Source organism: Penicillium macrosclerotiorum, assembly GCF_028827735.1.
Source record: "Penicillium macrosclerotiorum strain IBT 26536 chromosome Unknown utg000006l_segment0_segment0, whole genome shotgun sequence".
NCBI classification, from domain to species: domain Eukaryota; kingdom Fungi; phylum Ascomycota; class Eurotiomycetes; order Eurotiales; family Aspergillaceae; genus Penicillium; species Penicillium macrosclerotiorum.
Genome location: NW_026643085.1, coordinates 1,534,250 through 1,549,055, shown reverse-complemented (window position 1 = coordinate 1,549,055; position 14,806 = coordinate 1,534,250). Strand labels below are relative to the sequence as shown.

General features: G+C 50.6%; 4 protein-coding genes across 4 annotated transcripts; 2 read left to right on the top strand and 2 right to left on the bottom strand.

The window, feature by feature from the left end:
* Window positions 1–3,960: 3,960 nt before the first annotated feature.
* Window positions 3,961–5,723, bottom strand: N7462_005847 (glycoside hydrolase family 47 protein; the record flags this gene model as incomplete). Its single annotated transcript, XM_057077565.1, has 4 exons — window positions 3,961–4,046; window positions 4,107–4,281; window positions 4,353–5,400; window positions 5,488–5,723. 4 exons carry the CDS (start codon window positions 5,721–5,723, stop codon window positions 3,961–3,963), a joined length of 1,545 nt encoding a protein of 514 aa, XP_056933145.1.
* Window positions 5,724–7,862: 2,139 nt separating this feature from the next.
* Window positions 7,863–9,189, top strand: N7462_005846 (zinc-binding alcohol dehydrogenase family protein; the record flags this gene model as incomplete). The annotated part of the gene is made up of 5 exons (XM_057077564.1): window positions 7,863–8,007; window positions 8,067–8,201; window positions 8,274–8,483; window positions 8,548–8,933; window positions 9,007–9,189. 5 exons carry the CDS (start codon window positions 7,863–7,865, stop codon window positions 9,187–9,189), a joined length of 1,059 nt encoding a protein of 352 aa, XP_056933144.1.
* A 565-nt stretch (window positions 9,190–9,754) lies between these two features.
* On the top strand, window positions 9,755–12,508 carry N7462_005845 (histidine biosynthesis protein HIS4; the record flags this gene model as incomplete). Its single annotated transcript, XM_057077563.1, has 3 exons — window positions 9,755–10,604; window positions 10,683–12,248; window positions 12,309–12,508. 3 exons carry the CDS (start codon window positions 9,755–9,757, stop codon window positions 12,506–12,508), a joined length of 2,616 nt encoding a protein of 871 aa, XP_056933143.1.
* A 543-nt stretch (window positions 12,509–13,051) lies between these two features.
* Window positions 13,052–14,079, bottom strand: N7462_005844 (Fe-S cluster assembly protein dre2; the record flags this gene model as incomplete). The annotated part of the gene is made up of 3 exons (XM_057077562.1): window positions 13,052–13,362; window positions 13,444–13,943; window positions 14,018–14,079. The coding sequence occupies 3 exons, from the start codon at window positions 14,077–14,079 to the stop codon at window positions 13,052–13,054; spliced, it is 873 nt and encodes a 290-aa protein (XP_056933142.1).
* Window positions 14,080–14,806: the final 727 nt, after the last annotated feature.

Here is a 14,806-nt window from a genome sequence, read left to right as displayed (position 1 = left end):
GAGCTGGGTTACGCAAGCCAACGGCGCATACGGGATGCCATCTGCTAATCTCTGATCTGCTCACTATTTGATGACGATATTCGTGGTAATTTTAGGGTATAATACGTCTTTATATTACCACCATGGCGCTCAACGCCAACCGGAAGCTAACCAACCAGTCCACAAATAACCCCAGTGTGACTTGAAGGCGCTTAAAGGTGATATGTCTTTATAAATATCAACACACCACCTATGGCCCTTCTTCCGTTTCTGAAATTAAGGATGTGTGATCTCCAGATCTACCCTGGCCCAGACTCTTTCGTCGCAAGCCACATGAAACAGAGCCGATGAACGCTTTATTCGTTCCCCTTTAAAGAATATTTGTTTCAAATTTCAAGTTTCTTAAGTCAACCAATCTCAAGGACTAAGCCCTATCCTCTTCTTTCCGACACGTTGACCTTGTTACCTCAGTTCCGACACATCCTGTAAGTCAGTTTCCCAAGTGATTCTGTAATCTCTCTGACAAGAATTCCTTTAGTCGACTGTCCTGTGCCCTCTCGTTTTCATCGATCTCTTAATCAATATGTTTTTCAGATTCTGGAGATGGCAGAGATTAAAAGGAAATCTCCATCCCAAGAGAAATAATAATGTAGGTTCAAATTTGAACAAAAAAGGAGGGAAACCCCATAAATTGAAAAACCTACTAATGTTTCAACAGTTTAAGAATCGCAAACCTTTACCGCCATGTGCCCCTGAAAGGAAATCGGAGAATTTTCAAGTCCGAAGGGTGCAAACTGGCGATAAAAGGAATTTCGCTATAGTTCAAATATCTGAAACATCCCCCGAACGTGTTGGAAGGGTAACGTGTTCGAAGCCAAATATACAATGCAATGATGAAGGCTCGCAGCCACTGTCCCAACATGAACAAGCACACGAACTACAAGCAACTTCATATGAAGCCGAAGACGAATCGTTGTCAATACCGCAAGATGAATTAACGCCAATCCCCTCGATGTGGGATAGAGATGCCTCGGGACTCAGACGAAGCTCTGCTCTGAGGGGCCCCAGACGAGCATATTCAAGTTACCATTCAAGAACAAGTCTTCGCTCAGGAGCAAGTATTTATTCAGGAGCAAGCATCCGGTCCCCAGCGAGTTTTCGTTCAGGAGGAAGCTTCCGTTCAACAACCAGCTTTAATTCAGAAGCCAATGCTGGACAAGTCACTACCGCTACATGCGGGCCCCGAGACCTTTGGCACTATGATGCGGTTGTCAATCGCAATAATATTGTGTTATACTGTGAAAGCCTATAATGACAAAAGCGATGAAACTCTTTATAGAATAATGACCATGTTTTTCTTTTCTTGGGTGGTTGGATGATTTGGTCGGCGTTTGTTGATAGCTTTATATGATACCAAATGAACGGAATTATACATCATAATTTATCCTTCCATCTTGTGCTTTAACCATCAGGCCCGCTCAGATTGAGACCCGCTAATCTCAAGACAGAAGCTGTGCTGGAGATGTCTCCAATGTTTAGTTGGATAGGATCAATCAGATTTCTGGATTCTTTCCGCTACATGAATCTATATCTGTCGTGAATTTTCTTTCCCTCTCCATATGATTAAATGGCTATGATTAGCCTGGAGGGATACCTTGGCTTCAGTGTTGATGATCTTTCAAAATAGGAGATATCTTTATACTGTATTTTGCATGGGCTTTTAAGGGCATTTCTGGATCAATGAAGCAGCACACTTCCTGATAACTATTAATGAAGATACAAATACCAAAGCCGAAATAAATTCCGAGGGTCTTCAGGCAGAACTCAATTTTTCCGCTGATAGGGTTGACTCTCAATAGGAATTACAAAGCATAAATTAACGCCGACTTTAAAGGTCTACACAGGCAATTAGCAAAAGAGAAATTCTCTTCAGAGGAGGTGTTATAACCGAAAAGATCCATTCAAGTCTCATTTAGATGGCCTGTTTGGCGGCCAACAGCGCTTATAGTACCGTCAAACGCATTCCTACCTTGCATGAGTGGCACCTGAAAGGTCATGAGAAATATATTATTTACTGCGATCTCTGAATATCTCAAAATCCCCAGAGCCCACCAGCGCGTAGTAAGAAGAGTTTCTTCAAACCCATCATTGCTCGGACAACCACGAAATATATGATTGTATGTATTGTCATAACACAACATGACGAAGCTCGCATGGCGTTATTGCCTATTTTGAGGTTACGGGAATTCCTTTCTTTCTTCTGGCCAGCCTTATTCAGGGGCTTTTTCCCTTGGCGCTTGACTAACTCATCATGTTGGGACTTGTGTACCTGAACTGACATCCTCTAGGTTTAGGAGAAGAAATTTGTCCCATTATAGAGACACAGGGCTACTTTTCCTAAATTTGGTCTTCATTTAAGGCTTTCGCATCCATAATATCCCCATTCGAGACTGGTCTATCCGTTGGCTGATATAACAAAAGGCCGACCATGTTGCTGTCTGAAACATCTTTCCTTGGAACAGATATAACGGAGTATGATAGGACACACTCGGTAATAATGGACCGTTTGCAAAATCTGGAAGGACACCTAGGTCGTTTAGGCTCATGTGCTCTATTTTGGGCCCAAAAGAAGTAATCCAACATTTCTTTCATGTAACAGTTAAGTCATCCGATCCCTCGTGGCGGAACGAAATCTTTGATATTAGACGAGGTTTGCGTCCTTTCCTTTGTAACAGTCTTGTCTATCACATTGAAATCTTGCTTCTATCCCTATTTGGAATTCCTCAGATAATCAAGCTTCCGCGGAAATCTGGACAAGCGGGATCCATGGCAGCCCGCCAAGATCTTCCTGCGTCCACATTCGGAAGACGAACAGGTGGAGTGGTGTCTGGGAGCACTAGCCTGGGACGCGTGAGAGGGTCGACATTCTCCAGCAAAGGACAATGTAATAACACGCAGGGTATGGTGCGAAGTACAGTGGTAAAAAGGAAACCTCGACAAGATCTCAAAACAAACCAAGACCAACCTATTGCTTCTGGGCCTCCAAGACAGACCCAGCAATTTCCACCTGCACGAGGGCCTAGAATTCAAATTCTCCCCGTAACTCCAGATCCTCAACTTTCTGGCCGCCAGGAGGCTAAAGTACGGAGGGCTTATGATTCACAGTCGTCGACGACTAACGTAGGACGGATTCCTTCAAGGCAAGCATTGCCCAACTATCCAGGGCCTCCAGACACAAGTGATCCGATGAAGGAAGCCATAGAAAATATGAGACGAAATCATGAATGGCAAGAGAGACAGAGCAAGTATCGCGAGGAAGCGAGGCAGGCCGCGGTTGCGGAAATGCAAAAACAAAAAAAATGGAGCTGGAAAAGATTCTTGAAAAAGGCAGATAAACGCATGGAAAGAATTGCTCTGTGAAGCGGGCTACCGGGATGCACTTATTTACATCCTAAAATCTTCATCCAACATCTGCCGCAAGGGCATAGAGAGCATAAATACGGGAAAGGTATCTCTGCGGTGGTGCAAGATGAGCGCGTCCTACCAAGATAAGGCGAACGGGAAGGTTGAAGATGACTGGGCGTGTGCGTGGGCAGGGGAGATGTAGTTTTTTGCTACGCCGGCTTCGGTCAGGAATAGTTTTGCCTGGTGCTAGGTAGATTGAGTAATGAATGTAGAATGGCAAGACTTGGATTTATATTTACTCGTCTCGCCTTGCGAGAATAGATATGCTTAGGTTTTAGAATTTAATTGACAGCTTTGTTCATGTCTTGACCTCGGGAACAGATTGCGAATACTAATGGTCTTCTTCCTTCGGATCTTTCAAAGACGGAGCGGAGCATACGAAAATATTTACAGTACATTAAGACCGCGTGTTCAGCCAACAGGAAGTAAAGATGTCAATGTACTCGAGGACGTATTGACCTCGGGGTGAATACGTATCTACTGAGATGCAAATACCCGTAGAGCCACTTCAACACGCTAGTCTCGCACCACTTGCATGGGGTGCGCCTCAGTGTTGAAGACAAACTTGTTCCCACTTCCCTTCTGGACTTGCCATGCGGCATCTGCAACCAATAGTTAGCATGGCGGTACACGGCCGATGATCTTTGGGTGAGGCGGCCTACCTTCCGCGTGAGCGAGGTATGAGTACTTCATGACCTCGGCAAAAAGGAAGCTCTCTTGGTTATCGTACTTGGAGCCTCCGCCCTTAGCATTGACGTTGGACAGGGCGGCAAAGCCAGAGTCGGTGTAGCAGTTGGTGTAGATTGCGGAAAAGGCGTTCCACACCCAGTCACGGTACTGCGAGGATTGAGTCAGTCTGGCGCGGGGCCTATCGAAAAACTTGATGAAAGAAAAAAGAGACAGCGTACCATTTCATTGCCGGTGACACGGTACGCATAGTAAAAGCTCTCGATGACCTCCGGTCGCAGCACGTACGCACCACTGGTGATGTAGAAGCCAGCCTTCTCGTACAGCTCCTTCTGGTTGTCCGGAACCTGTTTGGGATCCCAGCCCCAGGAGTCTGGGCCAATCTTCGTCAGGGTCGAGTTGTAAGTATCCTCACAGCCATGGACAAGTTGCAGACCGAAGTCAATGAAATCCTGGCGGTCCAGCACGGTGCCGCCCAAGAGGAAGCTGCCACCATCGAAGCAGGTAAGGTGTTGCGAATTGAGAGAATAGGAGCCACCCGAATACGAAGTTAGGAACGTCAGATCCGGACGCGTCTGTGGGTGAGACTGAAGATGCTTGATGGTTGACTCGGCCGCGAGAACCCAGCGGTCCTTGTACGTCTCAAACCGCTTCGGGTCGTACACGTACATCTTGATCAGATACTCATAGAAGGAGTCGTCACCGCCATCCCATGAGACGGTGCCGTCGGTGAACTCGCCAGTTTCAATATTGATGTTACTGCCCACGAGGCCTGGAAAGGGTTCGCCACTAGACGGTTGCGGGTTTAAAAGATAGGACTCGGCCTTCTGGCTGAGTTCGGCGTATTCATCGTCCCCAGTCAGGTCCGAAAGACGAGTCCATTCAAGCACAAGAGTGCCTGTCACAGCGAGGCCGTTGGTTGAGGCCCCATCATTGCCCTGGCTGGAGATATCCAGGTTGTTATACGGGACGCCCGATGTAGTGTTAAACGCAAACTTCAAAACTTCACCCAGGTTTTTAGCCTGGACTAATAGAGTATCCACGAGGTCCGAATCATCGACCAAGTGGGAAGCCGGTCCCTTGAGCAAGTCATAGCCTGATAACATTCCCGCCAGATAGCGGATAGTTGTCTCGAACAGGCTGACCTGCGAGGAGGTCGTACTATAGTCAATTTCCGCGACATGCTTCAGGATCGTGTTGACCACATCCGATTTACCCATGATAATGGCCGTGGAGAGGGCATCCACTGCGGAAGCTCCCCACCCGTTTCTATTTGCACAAGTCAATTCCTGTCCGAAAGGCCAGTCTCCCAGAGGCTGCATTGGCTGGGATAGATAAGGGACTCGTCATGCGTACCTGGAGTCGCCATATCCATTGCTCACGGGGTGTAGCTCGTCGTGAGGATATGCGTATTTCATATAACCATCCCATGCATGTTGGAAAGCTTCTTTAACTGCTTCCGCCTTCTGCTGGGTGGTTTTGGCCGTGTTGGTATGACTGCCGAGGACTGCTTCAGCCCCCACGGAAGGATAGGCCGCAGTAGGTCCCAGCAAACTCAATGCCGCGAGCGATACTGAAAGTGATACGCGCATGATGTGTTCTATTTTTGAGAGGGCCACGCGTTGCCTGTCGTCCTCGTGTATATATTTAACGAGTGTGTATGTGTTAACAATAGGCGATGACGCGCCACAGGGAGAGTCAGAAGGTATAAGGCGAATAGTCCAAACGAAAGACCACCCGGATGAGCGGGTCAAGAGCGACTATTTAATCGGAGTGGAGCCCGATATGTACTGGGGAATGGAGGGTGGGTTCGGATTTGAAGAGGCAAAGGTTGGAGGTTGGCCGATCAGGTCACATCGAAAGGGGAAGCCGGGCTCACGCGATCGTGTTTACCTCCACTCGACTAGTTGCATGGGCATTGACCACAAAAAGGTGAGCCCTGCATGCGCCATGGGAAAAAGAAACAGATGAGAATCAGGGCTTCTCTCTCGTCTCAGGGTCCAACTGTTCCCATCTGGCTGTTCAACCAGTGCACGCTTTGCTGATCCATGACCTCAAGGCTTTTCTCGCCCCTCGAACCCTGCTGGTTTTCGCATTACCTTGGACCACAGACACCTTACAGCACTGGCGATTCGATTCCTGGCCACTGCAAGGTCCCACTTCCTTTGGGGCCCTGGGGGATCTGCAGGAATGCCGCTCTTCATTGGTCCATGTGCACGGAGAACGAGGGCCACGAAGACGCGCGCGATTCGGAGGAATGCTGTGCACCCTGTCATTGCCCTCCCCCTGAGTCTCTCCCCTGGGTCTCCCGATGGGCCATGCATTTGACCTGTTTGGATGCAACTGCTCCATCGGGGATTGAGATCACCAGTCTTCTGATGCTGCTCGTCTCGCGACCCCCGGAAAACGACTTCTCCCCCAGTGACTATGGCAGATGACAGTGTAGCCGGCTCGGAGTGCTGCCCGCAACTCTAAAGAGCATGGGTCCCTTCGTGGCTTGAGGTAGGGGTGCATCGCGCGCATTTGCATGGAGAGCCAAGCAATGAACCCCTCAGTCACTAGCCGACTGATGTCCGGGACTGAGGAGGCCAAGACATCATGGCGTCACGGTAGCTGCCAGGGGTTTGACCGGCAAGGTACCATAGAGGACTAGGTGGAATTCGTGTAGAAAGGATGCGGGAGGGGAGAGGGTACGCCATGGAAAATAATGCAAGCAATGAGACCGTGACCATCACTGGTCTATTGGTTGCAGATAGAAGACGCCGTCGTAATTACTCGCACTGGGCAGTGCAAGGTAACTAGCTACGTTGTTGTTTCTATGTATTGAGTACTACGCTACGGGAAACAAGGAACAGCAAACCTATAGCCCCCATGGTTCATCCTAAGGATCGTGTTAGTCATTCATGTTGGGAGGATTGATTGTTGGCTGATCTTGTTCTCGGATCTTGATTCATGGGCGGTACAGTCGATATTCTGTGTGGAGTAACTCTACTGTAGAATGTTCGGTGGATTTCGCCTGCTCGGTTGGCAGGTTCAGGGCCGTACCTGGACCATGCCGGCGGGAAGTATAATAGCGCCGAGGAATGGCTTGTCACCCTTTGCGATGCGGATCTTCGATAGGAGTAGTCAGGATTAACAAAATTCTTATTGCGCGAGGATTCAGTTAGCTCGAGTGAAAAGTGAAATTTTTGCTTGAATCGTCTAGGTTTACAGTGGGCATAGCGTTTTGTACTTTGAACAGCGAGATCATAAAATGGTGCTTTGCGTGTCAACCAAATACCAAAGCCGCACGGTTGGGCTCTATATAGAAACTACAGCTACCTTAGGTTAACTGTATATAACAAACATGATTGGTATGTAGTTTTTATATTGTAAGCTATCGATGTCATCGCCATCCAAGTCCATGCTAAGACCATCTAGGCTGGTCTATACCCATTCCATACGGTCGCAAACCACACATCGTCTCATACGCCTGACATTCTCTTCCTAGTCTAATCATGCAAAGCATATACTGCTCCTACCTCTATTCGCAGAGATAAGATCCTGCCAGCACACAATCACACCATCAAGCGCTCCTTGACCCCCGGCCCCCGGTATCTGGATTGGTAATCGATTACCTGAGCTGGGATACCGTAGGCTAACTCAGATTGGCATACATTCGACATCTCTTTAAATTGCCCAGATATATCTCATCTGACCATCGCTTTTCTTCGAATATCTCATCTTACACCATGGTTACATCATCCAAAGCTCTTGTTTCTCGTGTGTCCACAGGGCAGTCCCCTCGGTTGGTCCAGGAACAGCTTCCTCTACCCATACCCGATGTTGGCCAGGTGCTTGTGAAGGTGTCACACGTGGCGCAGAATCCAACCGATAGTCTGCCAAGCCGAAGAAAAAACTTATTGGATTCTCTTGATCGGCTAACAATTGATTAGTCCTAAGTTTTGATCGGAATGCCTACGGAGACGGAGCAGTCCTGGGATGTGACTTCGTCGGAGAAGTGACTGAGCTCGGAGCTGGAGTCACTAGGCTCTTGAAGGGCGATTTGATTGCGGGATTAATCCGAGGAGGTCAGACTTGAAGCACTGCTTCTCCTTTCATCTTATGATTTGATAGGCTCATACTTCATTTCCGCGAGTTAGGAGAAACCCCTGGTGTGGGTGGGTTCAGCGAGTATACACTTGCCGACCAGCACATCTCTTTCAAAATCCCAAAAAACATTTCGAGGGTTCAGGCCAGCACCATTCCTCTGGCGGCAGGGACAGCATGGCTCGCCCTTTTCTCTCACAGGTGTCTAGCCCTTAACCGCTCCGCTGCATCAGGTACCAGCGTGTTGGTGTGGGGTGGAAGCTGTACGTACAACCCTCCTTGGCCATGGTACAGGAGCCTGCCTGGTGACACAATGAACGCGAAAAGCAAGTGTCGGTCTCTATGCCATTCAGCTGGCCTCTATCTGTGGTTTTAGCGTAATTACAACCTGTAGTCCCCGCAACTTCGACCTGGTTCGGTCTTGCGGTGCGAACCACATTTTCGACTATAACGATCCAACGGTGATCGACAAAATCAAAGAGGTCAGTGCAGACCTGCGATATGCCTTCGATACTATTGGCAGTATTACATCCTCTACTCTAGCCTCCAGGGCCTGGGGTGATCGCCCAGGAAACTTGTGCACTGTTCGCCCCGGAAAAGCAAATACAGAACAAGTCACTTCCAACACTCGCATCACCGATGTGTTGTTGTGGACGGTCTTCCTGAAAGATCAATGGTGGCATGATAACCAGAATAATCAGTTTCACTGGCCGGTAAGGTTGCTCCCTCCGCGTACTATAAATTTAGTAAGTCGATATATGAGTGGATGGCTGACATCTAGTATAGGCATCAAAGGAAGATAATGATCTTGCTAAGGAATTCTTTGACAAGCTGCCCTCTTGGCTGGAGCAAGGCCAATTTCAGCCCAACAAGACCAGGGTGCTGTCTGGGTTGGATTCGGTGCCCCACGGCTTCCAGGAATACCGGGATGGCAAGATCTCGGCCTACAAGATTGTTTATGAACTATAAAGCAATGCAGGCCCATGGGTACAAACGAGAGCTGAAGGACGGGCTGTTGGCCATTGCGATGCAGCCACAGCATCGCTAGGAAATCCTGTAGTGATCGTAAGATGCGTGTTCCTGGCAATAATAAGGATGTTTGTACAGAAAAATCCCTCTTCCCTTGCATGATCAGGCCTCCGGGCTTCCCCGATGCCCGATGAAAGAAGATGGAAATCCTGGAGTCGACGAGACCGGAATCAGACCAAATGGAGAGATTAATAGCGCATGTAAAGTCCCTGTGTTATATGTCGGACTATAAAGAGCTGTGATTTGATCATACAAAAGGTTATTCCCATGCGAAAAGAGAGCGCGCGAGGGCGATTGGGCGATATCGGGACGGCGGCGGACCAAGCCAACGCGAGATGAATCAGCGGGGCAGAAAAAAAAGGTGACACAAGAGTCATCGCTGCATTCCGCTCCCCCACCCCCTTCAACGCGCTTCCCCTCTGACTGCTCTGGGGATTGTGAAAGTCCTCGAGTTATCTCTTTCCCCTCTCCCTCCCTCAATCCCTCTCCTACACATTCATTCGCCATGGCCACGCCATTCCTTATCTCCTACCCCTCCACCCCCACCTCCTCCGGCCTGTCCCTCAAGCAGATTGCCTACTTCGGGCGTGTGCTGGTGAAGGTCTCAAGCCTCGCCGAGGCGGAGCAATTCCTGCGCCAGAATTTCCGCAACCTTGATGTCTACGTCGATGCGACTGCCATCTCGTCGGCTGGAGACTTGGTCGATGTCCTGAACAATGGTGCCGCGAAGATTCTCATCACCCTCGACCAATTGACCGCGCTCTCCCAGGAGCAGTCCGTTCCTTCCCCTCGTTTGCTCATCCATGCCTCGTCCGAGAGTGAGCTCGATACGTTGCAACAGTGGATTACTGCCGATGCCACCGAGCGCAACGCCGTCAGCGTCTGCACCGTCCCCGCCACCGTCCCCGTCGCGGCCTCAAAACTGAACATCAGCGCCGATTCCCAGCGGCTGTACACATCATTCCAAAACCAGACAGTTTCCCAGGATGCAGTGGATGGAGTCACCCAGAAGGGAGCAATTGCCATCTTGCCTTCCGAGTCGTTGACCGTTGAGCGGGATGCTGCTGGACAGATCTCCGCTGCCAAGCTCCTGGCCTCGCGTGCGGTCACTGATCAGGCTAACGGCCTCTATGCTACGTCTGTGACTGATGAACGAGGCTCATGCCTTGGCTTTGTCTGGAGCAGCGATGAGAGCATTGCTGAGGCCCTTCGCACTGGTACTGGAGTCTATCAGAGCCGCAAGCGCGGGCTGTGGTACAAGGGTCAGTCAAGCGGTGACGTGCAGGAACTGATTCGCATTGGTTTCGACTGCGACGCAGATTGCTTTGTCTTTGTCGTTAAGCAAATTGGACGAGGTAAGCACTTCTTTCATTCTTCTTTCTTCAGCAATTGCGCATGCCCATCATACTAATTATTGGTGACTCGCCAATCAGGCTTCTGCCACCTCGGTACTGAGAGCTGCTTTGGCGCCTCTGCCGGTCTTTCTCGTCTCCAGAAGACTCTCCTCGCCCGCAAGGCCGATGCTCCTGCCGGGTCATACACCGCCCGCCTGTTCAACGAGCCGAAGCTCGCCGAGGCCAAGATTATGGAGGAGGCCGAGGAGTTGTGCCGGGCCACAACCAAGGAAGAGATCGCCTTTGAGGCTGCGGACCTGCTGTACTTCGCCCTGACCAAGTGCACTGCTGCCGGCGTCACTCTGGAGGACATTGAGCGCAACCTCGACTTGAAGAGCCTGAAGGTTAAGCGGAGAAAGGGCGATGCGAAGGGCCCGTGGGCAGAGAAGGCTGGTCTGGCTTCTGCATCAAAGCCTGCTCCCGCGCCTGCGCCTGCGCAGCCCGAGCCTGCTGCCGAGGACCGCACCACCCGAATTGAGATGCAGCGCATTATCACTGCGTCTACCCCCGTTTCCCAAGTCACGGATGCCCTTAAGCGCCCCTCCCAGAAGTCCAACGACGCCATCGTCGGCCTCGTTAAGCCGATTGTCCAGGATGTCCGCGAGGGCGGCGATGCGGCCGTGCTCAAGTACACCCACAAGTTTGAGAAGGCTACATCGCTGACATCTCCGGTCATCAAGGCCCCGTTCCCCGCTGAACTTATGAAGCTGTCACCCGATGTCCAAGAGGCCATCGATGTCAGCCTCGGTAACATCCAGCGTTTCCATGCTGCGCAGAAGGGCAGCAACGACGCCCTGAAGATGGAGACTATGCCCGGTGTTGTTTGCTCTCGTTTCTCGCGTGCGATTGAACGTGTTGGCCTGTACATCCCCGGTGGTACGGCCGTTCTGCCTTCCACTGCCATGATGCTGGGTGTTCCCGCTATGGTGGCTGGCTGCCAGAAGATTGTTCTGGCTTCGCCTCCCCGCTCAGATGGGAGCATCTCTCCTGAGATCGTCTATGTCGCTCACAAGGTTGGCGCTGAGAGCATCGTTCTGGCTGGTGGCGCCCAGGCTGTGGCTGCCATGGCCTACGGTACTGAGAGCATCAGCAAGGTAGACAAGATTCTTGGTCCCGGCAACCAGTTCGTGACTGCTGCCAAGATGCTCGTTTCCAACGATACCTCTGCCGGCGTGAGCATCGATATGCCCGCTGGTCCTAGTGAAGTCCTTGTCATTGCCGACAAGACTGCCAACCCTGCCTTTGTTGCTTCCGACCTGCTGAGCCAGGCGGAGCATGGTGTCGACTCTCAGGTGATCTTGATCGCCGTGGACCTTACTGAGGAGCAGCTTCGTGCCATTGAGGACGAGGTTGATGCTCAAGCTAAGGCCCTCCCCCGCATGGACATCGTACGCGGCTCCCTGGCCCACTCCGTTACTTTCGTGGTGCGGGATATCAACGAGGCGATGGCTCTGAGCAACGAGTATGCCCCCGAGCACTTGATCCTCCAGGTCGCGGGCCCCGAGGCGATTGTCGAGCAGGTCCAGAACGCCGGCAGTGTTTTCATCGGCCCTTGGACCCCCGAGAGTGTCGGCGACTACTCTGCGGGTGTGAACCACTCTCTCCGTACGTTTACCCTTCTTCCATGATCCCACTGAAATTCCTGAACTAAAAAATCCCCATCAGCTACTTACGGCTATGCCAAGCAATACTCCGGTGTAAACCTCGGCTCGTTCCTGAAGCACATTACCAGCTCCAACCTGACCGCTGAGGGCCTGTTGGGTCTAGCCAAGACAGTCGAGACCCTGGCTGCGGTCGAGGGTCTGGAGGCGCACAAGCGGGCAGTCAGCATCCGTGTCGCGCAGATGCAGAAGGACCGCTCGTAGTTGTCTCTGCGGTCTCAAGAGTCTCGGGTTTTTAACAGTTTGTTCTTGTCATGATTGAATGCGCGATGAATAGCGAATACAAAATAGCGGAAGAGGGAGCCTCTTGATCGTAAATAGGTTCCTCAGAGTGAATGATATACACGTTACGATCACCACTTCGTATCTCGTATAGCTTCTCGTGAGAGAAGATCCCGCCTGATTAATCGGCCGCCCCATCGGCGAAGCTAGTCTCGAGTAGTCCGACGCAAGCGATGCCGAGTGATGTCAGGTACCCACCCTCAATCGCATGGCCTAATTAATTTTTCTTCATGCCTGGGCAAGACAATGCAAGGGAAGTAATGCCTAAGTTTGTAGGATTATAGCTGGTGCTAGTATCTAACGCGGTATCTTATGTGTCAAAATAGATAGATGCAAATCATCCCGGTACTCGATTTGATACAACTCCGAGATCGGGCGCATCCCTAGCGCTGGCCAGTTGCGCCCCTCTTTCCCTGTCCCCCGCAACCCAAAAAAATCATGTATCGCTCAAAATTTTTCTCTCTCTTACAACTGCGCAACGTCATTCAGGATCTGGACCTCCTGGCCAGGCTTAAATGCGGGCAGTCCCAGGTATGGGCAACCCGCACACCGGAAAGCATCGCCCAGCGCACAGCTGCCACAAGACCCAGTAGTCTTGCCCTCGACGGTGAAGTCCAGCTCGGTCAAGTCGTCCGTCTGTAGCTTAAGTACGTTCAAATTCTTATCGGCATTCGCACGGCGCTCCTTGTCCTCCGCCTCGAGGCGGTCAGCAAGACCACACGTACAATCCTTGCAGGCTCGCCGCCTGCGACCGGTCTTCGGCTGGCATTCTGGGGCTGTAAAGAAACAGTAGACGTTAGCGAAAAGCTCGTGACATATTGAAGAGGGCAGCCCAGAAAAAAAATCAGAACACATACGGGGCATAATTGGTCTCGTGAAATCTTCCTCGTCAATCAGAGAATCCTCATTAATTAACTCGTCGTTATCATCCCGGTCATGGTTATTCTCATTAATGCTGTTTGCCGTGAAGCCCAATACTGGAATACCTGCCGGCGGGGCGGTCTTCTTCTTCCTCGATCCCAACTTGAGCGGCACAGCGGATGATTGTTGATAATTCGGTTTCTCGAAACCCGCCTCATTCTGCACCAGGCCAGCCATCACGGCCTCCATGGCTTCCGCAGCTGTCAGGGCTTTATCTTGGGTTTGGAGCTTCGCGCCCGGCTTCATGGACGGCACGAGGGCCGTGTATACATCTCGAGTGAGAAGCTGTAGGGCTTCGGCACGGTGTGAGCCATCGGTGTCGGTAAGAATGAGGACGAGGGAATATGTGGAGGAGGGGAGGGAGACAATGCCGGCGGAGAGACGGTCGAGCATCTGGAGGTCTGTGGTTTGGCGGTCGAAAGTAGTGAAGAGCGTTCTGAGTTTGTCTTCGTGTGTAGCAATGGAGGGGGAGCGAGGAGGAGGGTGCGTAGAGATGAAGCCTCGACGGACTTGACTGGCGGAGCCATGTCGAAGTCGTCGCTGGTATCAATGGTCACAAAGGAGGGCGCCATTGTGGGAGGTCTGGAGGGAGAAAACGAGGGCAGAGTAGGAAAGTTGTGAAGTGAGGGGTGCAGTGGCGATATCAAAAAGATAGCGTTAGTTAGTCAGCCAGCATTATAAATTGAAGTGGTGGGCCCCGTCGATCCACTCAGCCGATCCATTCAGCGGGCAGGGATTACTTGCTACTAGCTAGGGTAGGTTGGCACAAGAGGAGATGCGAGAACTGTACCCAAGAGAGGTAGTCGAATCCGCCAAATGTCGCATCATAGAGTCAGAAAATATGACCGAGGGAGAAACGATTGATTCTCAGACCTAAATCACTTGTGTCTCATGCCCTTGTGCGTTTTACATATTTGGCCCATTAGGTGGAATTGCAAGGTTCTTTTATACAGTATTCCCAGTAATTAGGCATTCATGGCCCTCGGCCTCAAGGGGTGATCTTTACATCTGAATATGGATGGGTCGTTATTGGAGCAGCAAAGATATCAAAACAACAGCCCTGCTGTTACATTTATCAGCTCTCTGTCCCATTTAATGACCATAGAGGCACTCGCTGTTTACGATAAAAACTAGTATAGAGGGAAAGAGGGTATACAGAAAGAGAGGTTCAGAGGAGAAGAATTTCAGAGTCTTCGATAGAGAAGTAGAGAAATGATCTAATCAGATTGAAATTAGTTTTACACTAGTATAACATTCATGTGACTTTTGGTCCTCATATCAGGCTTCACGCTGAGTCAG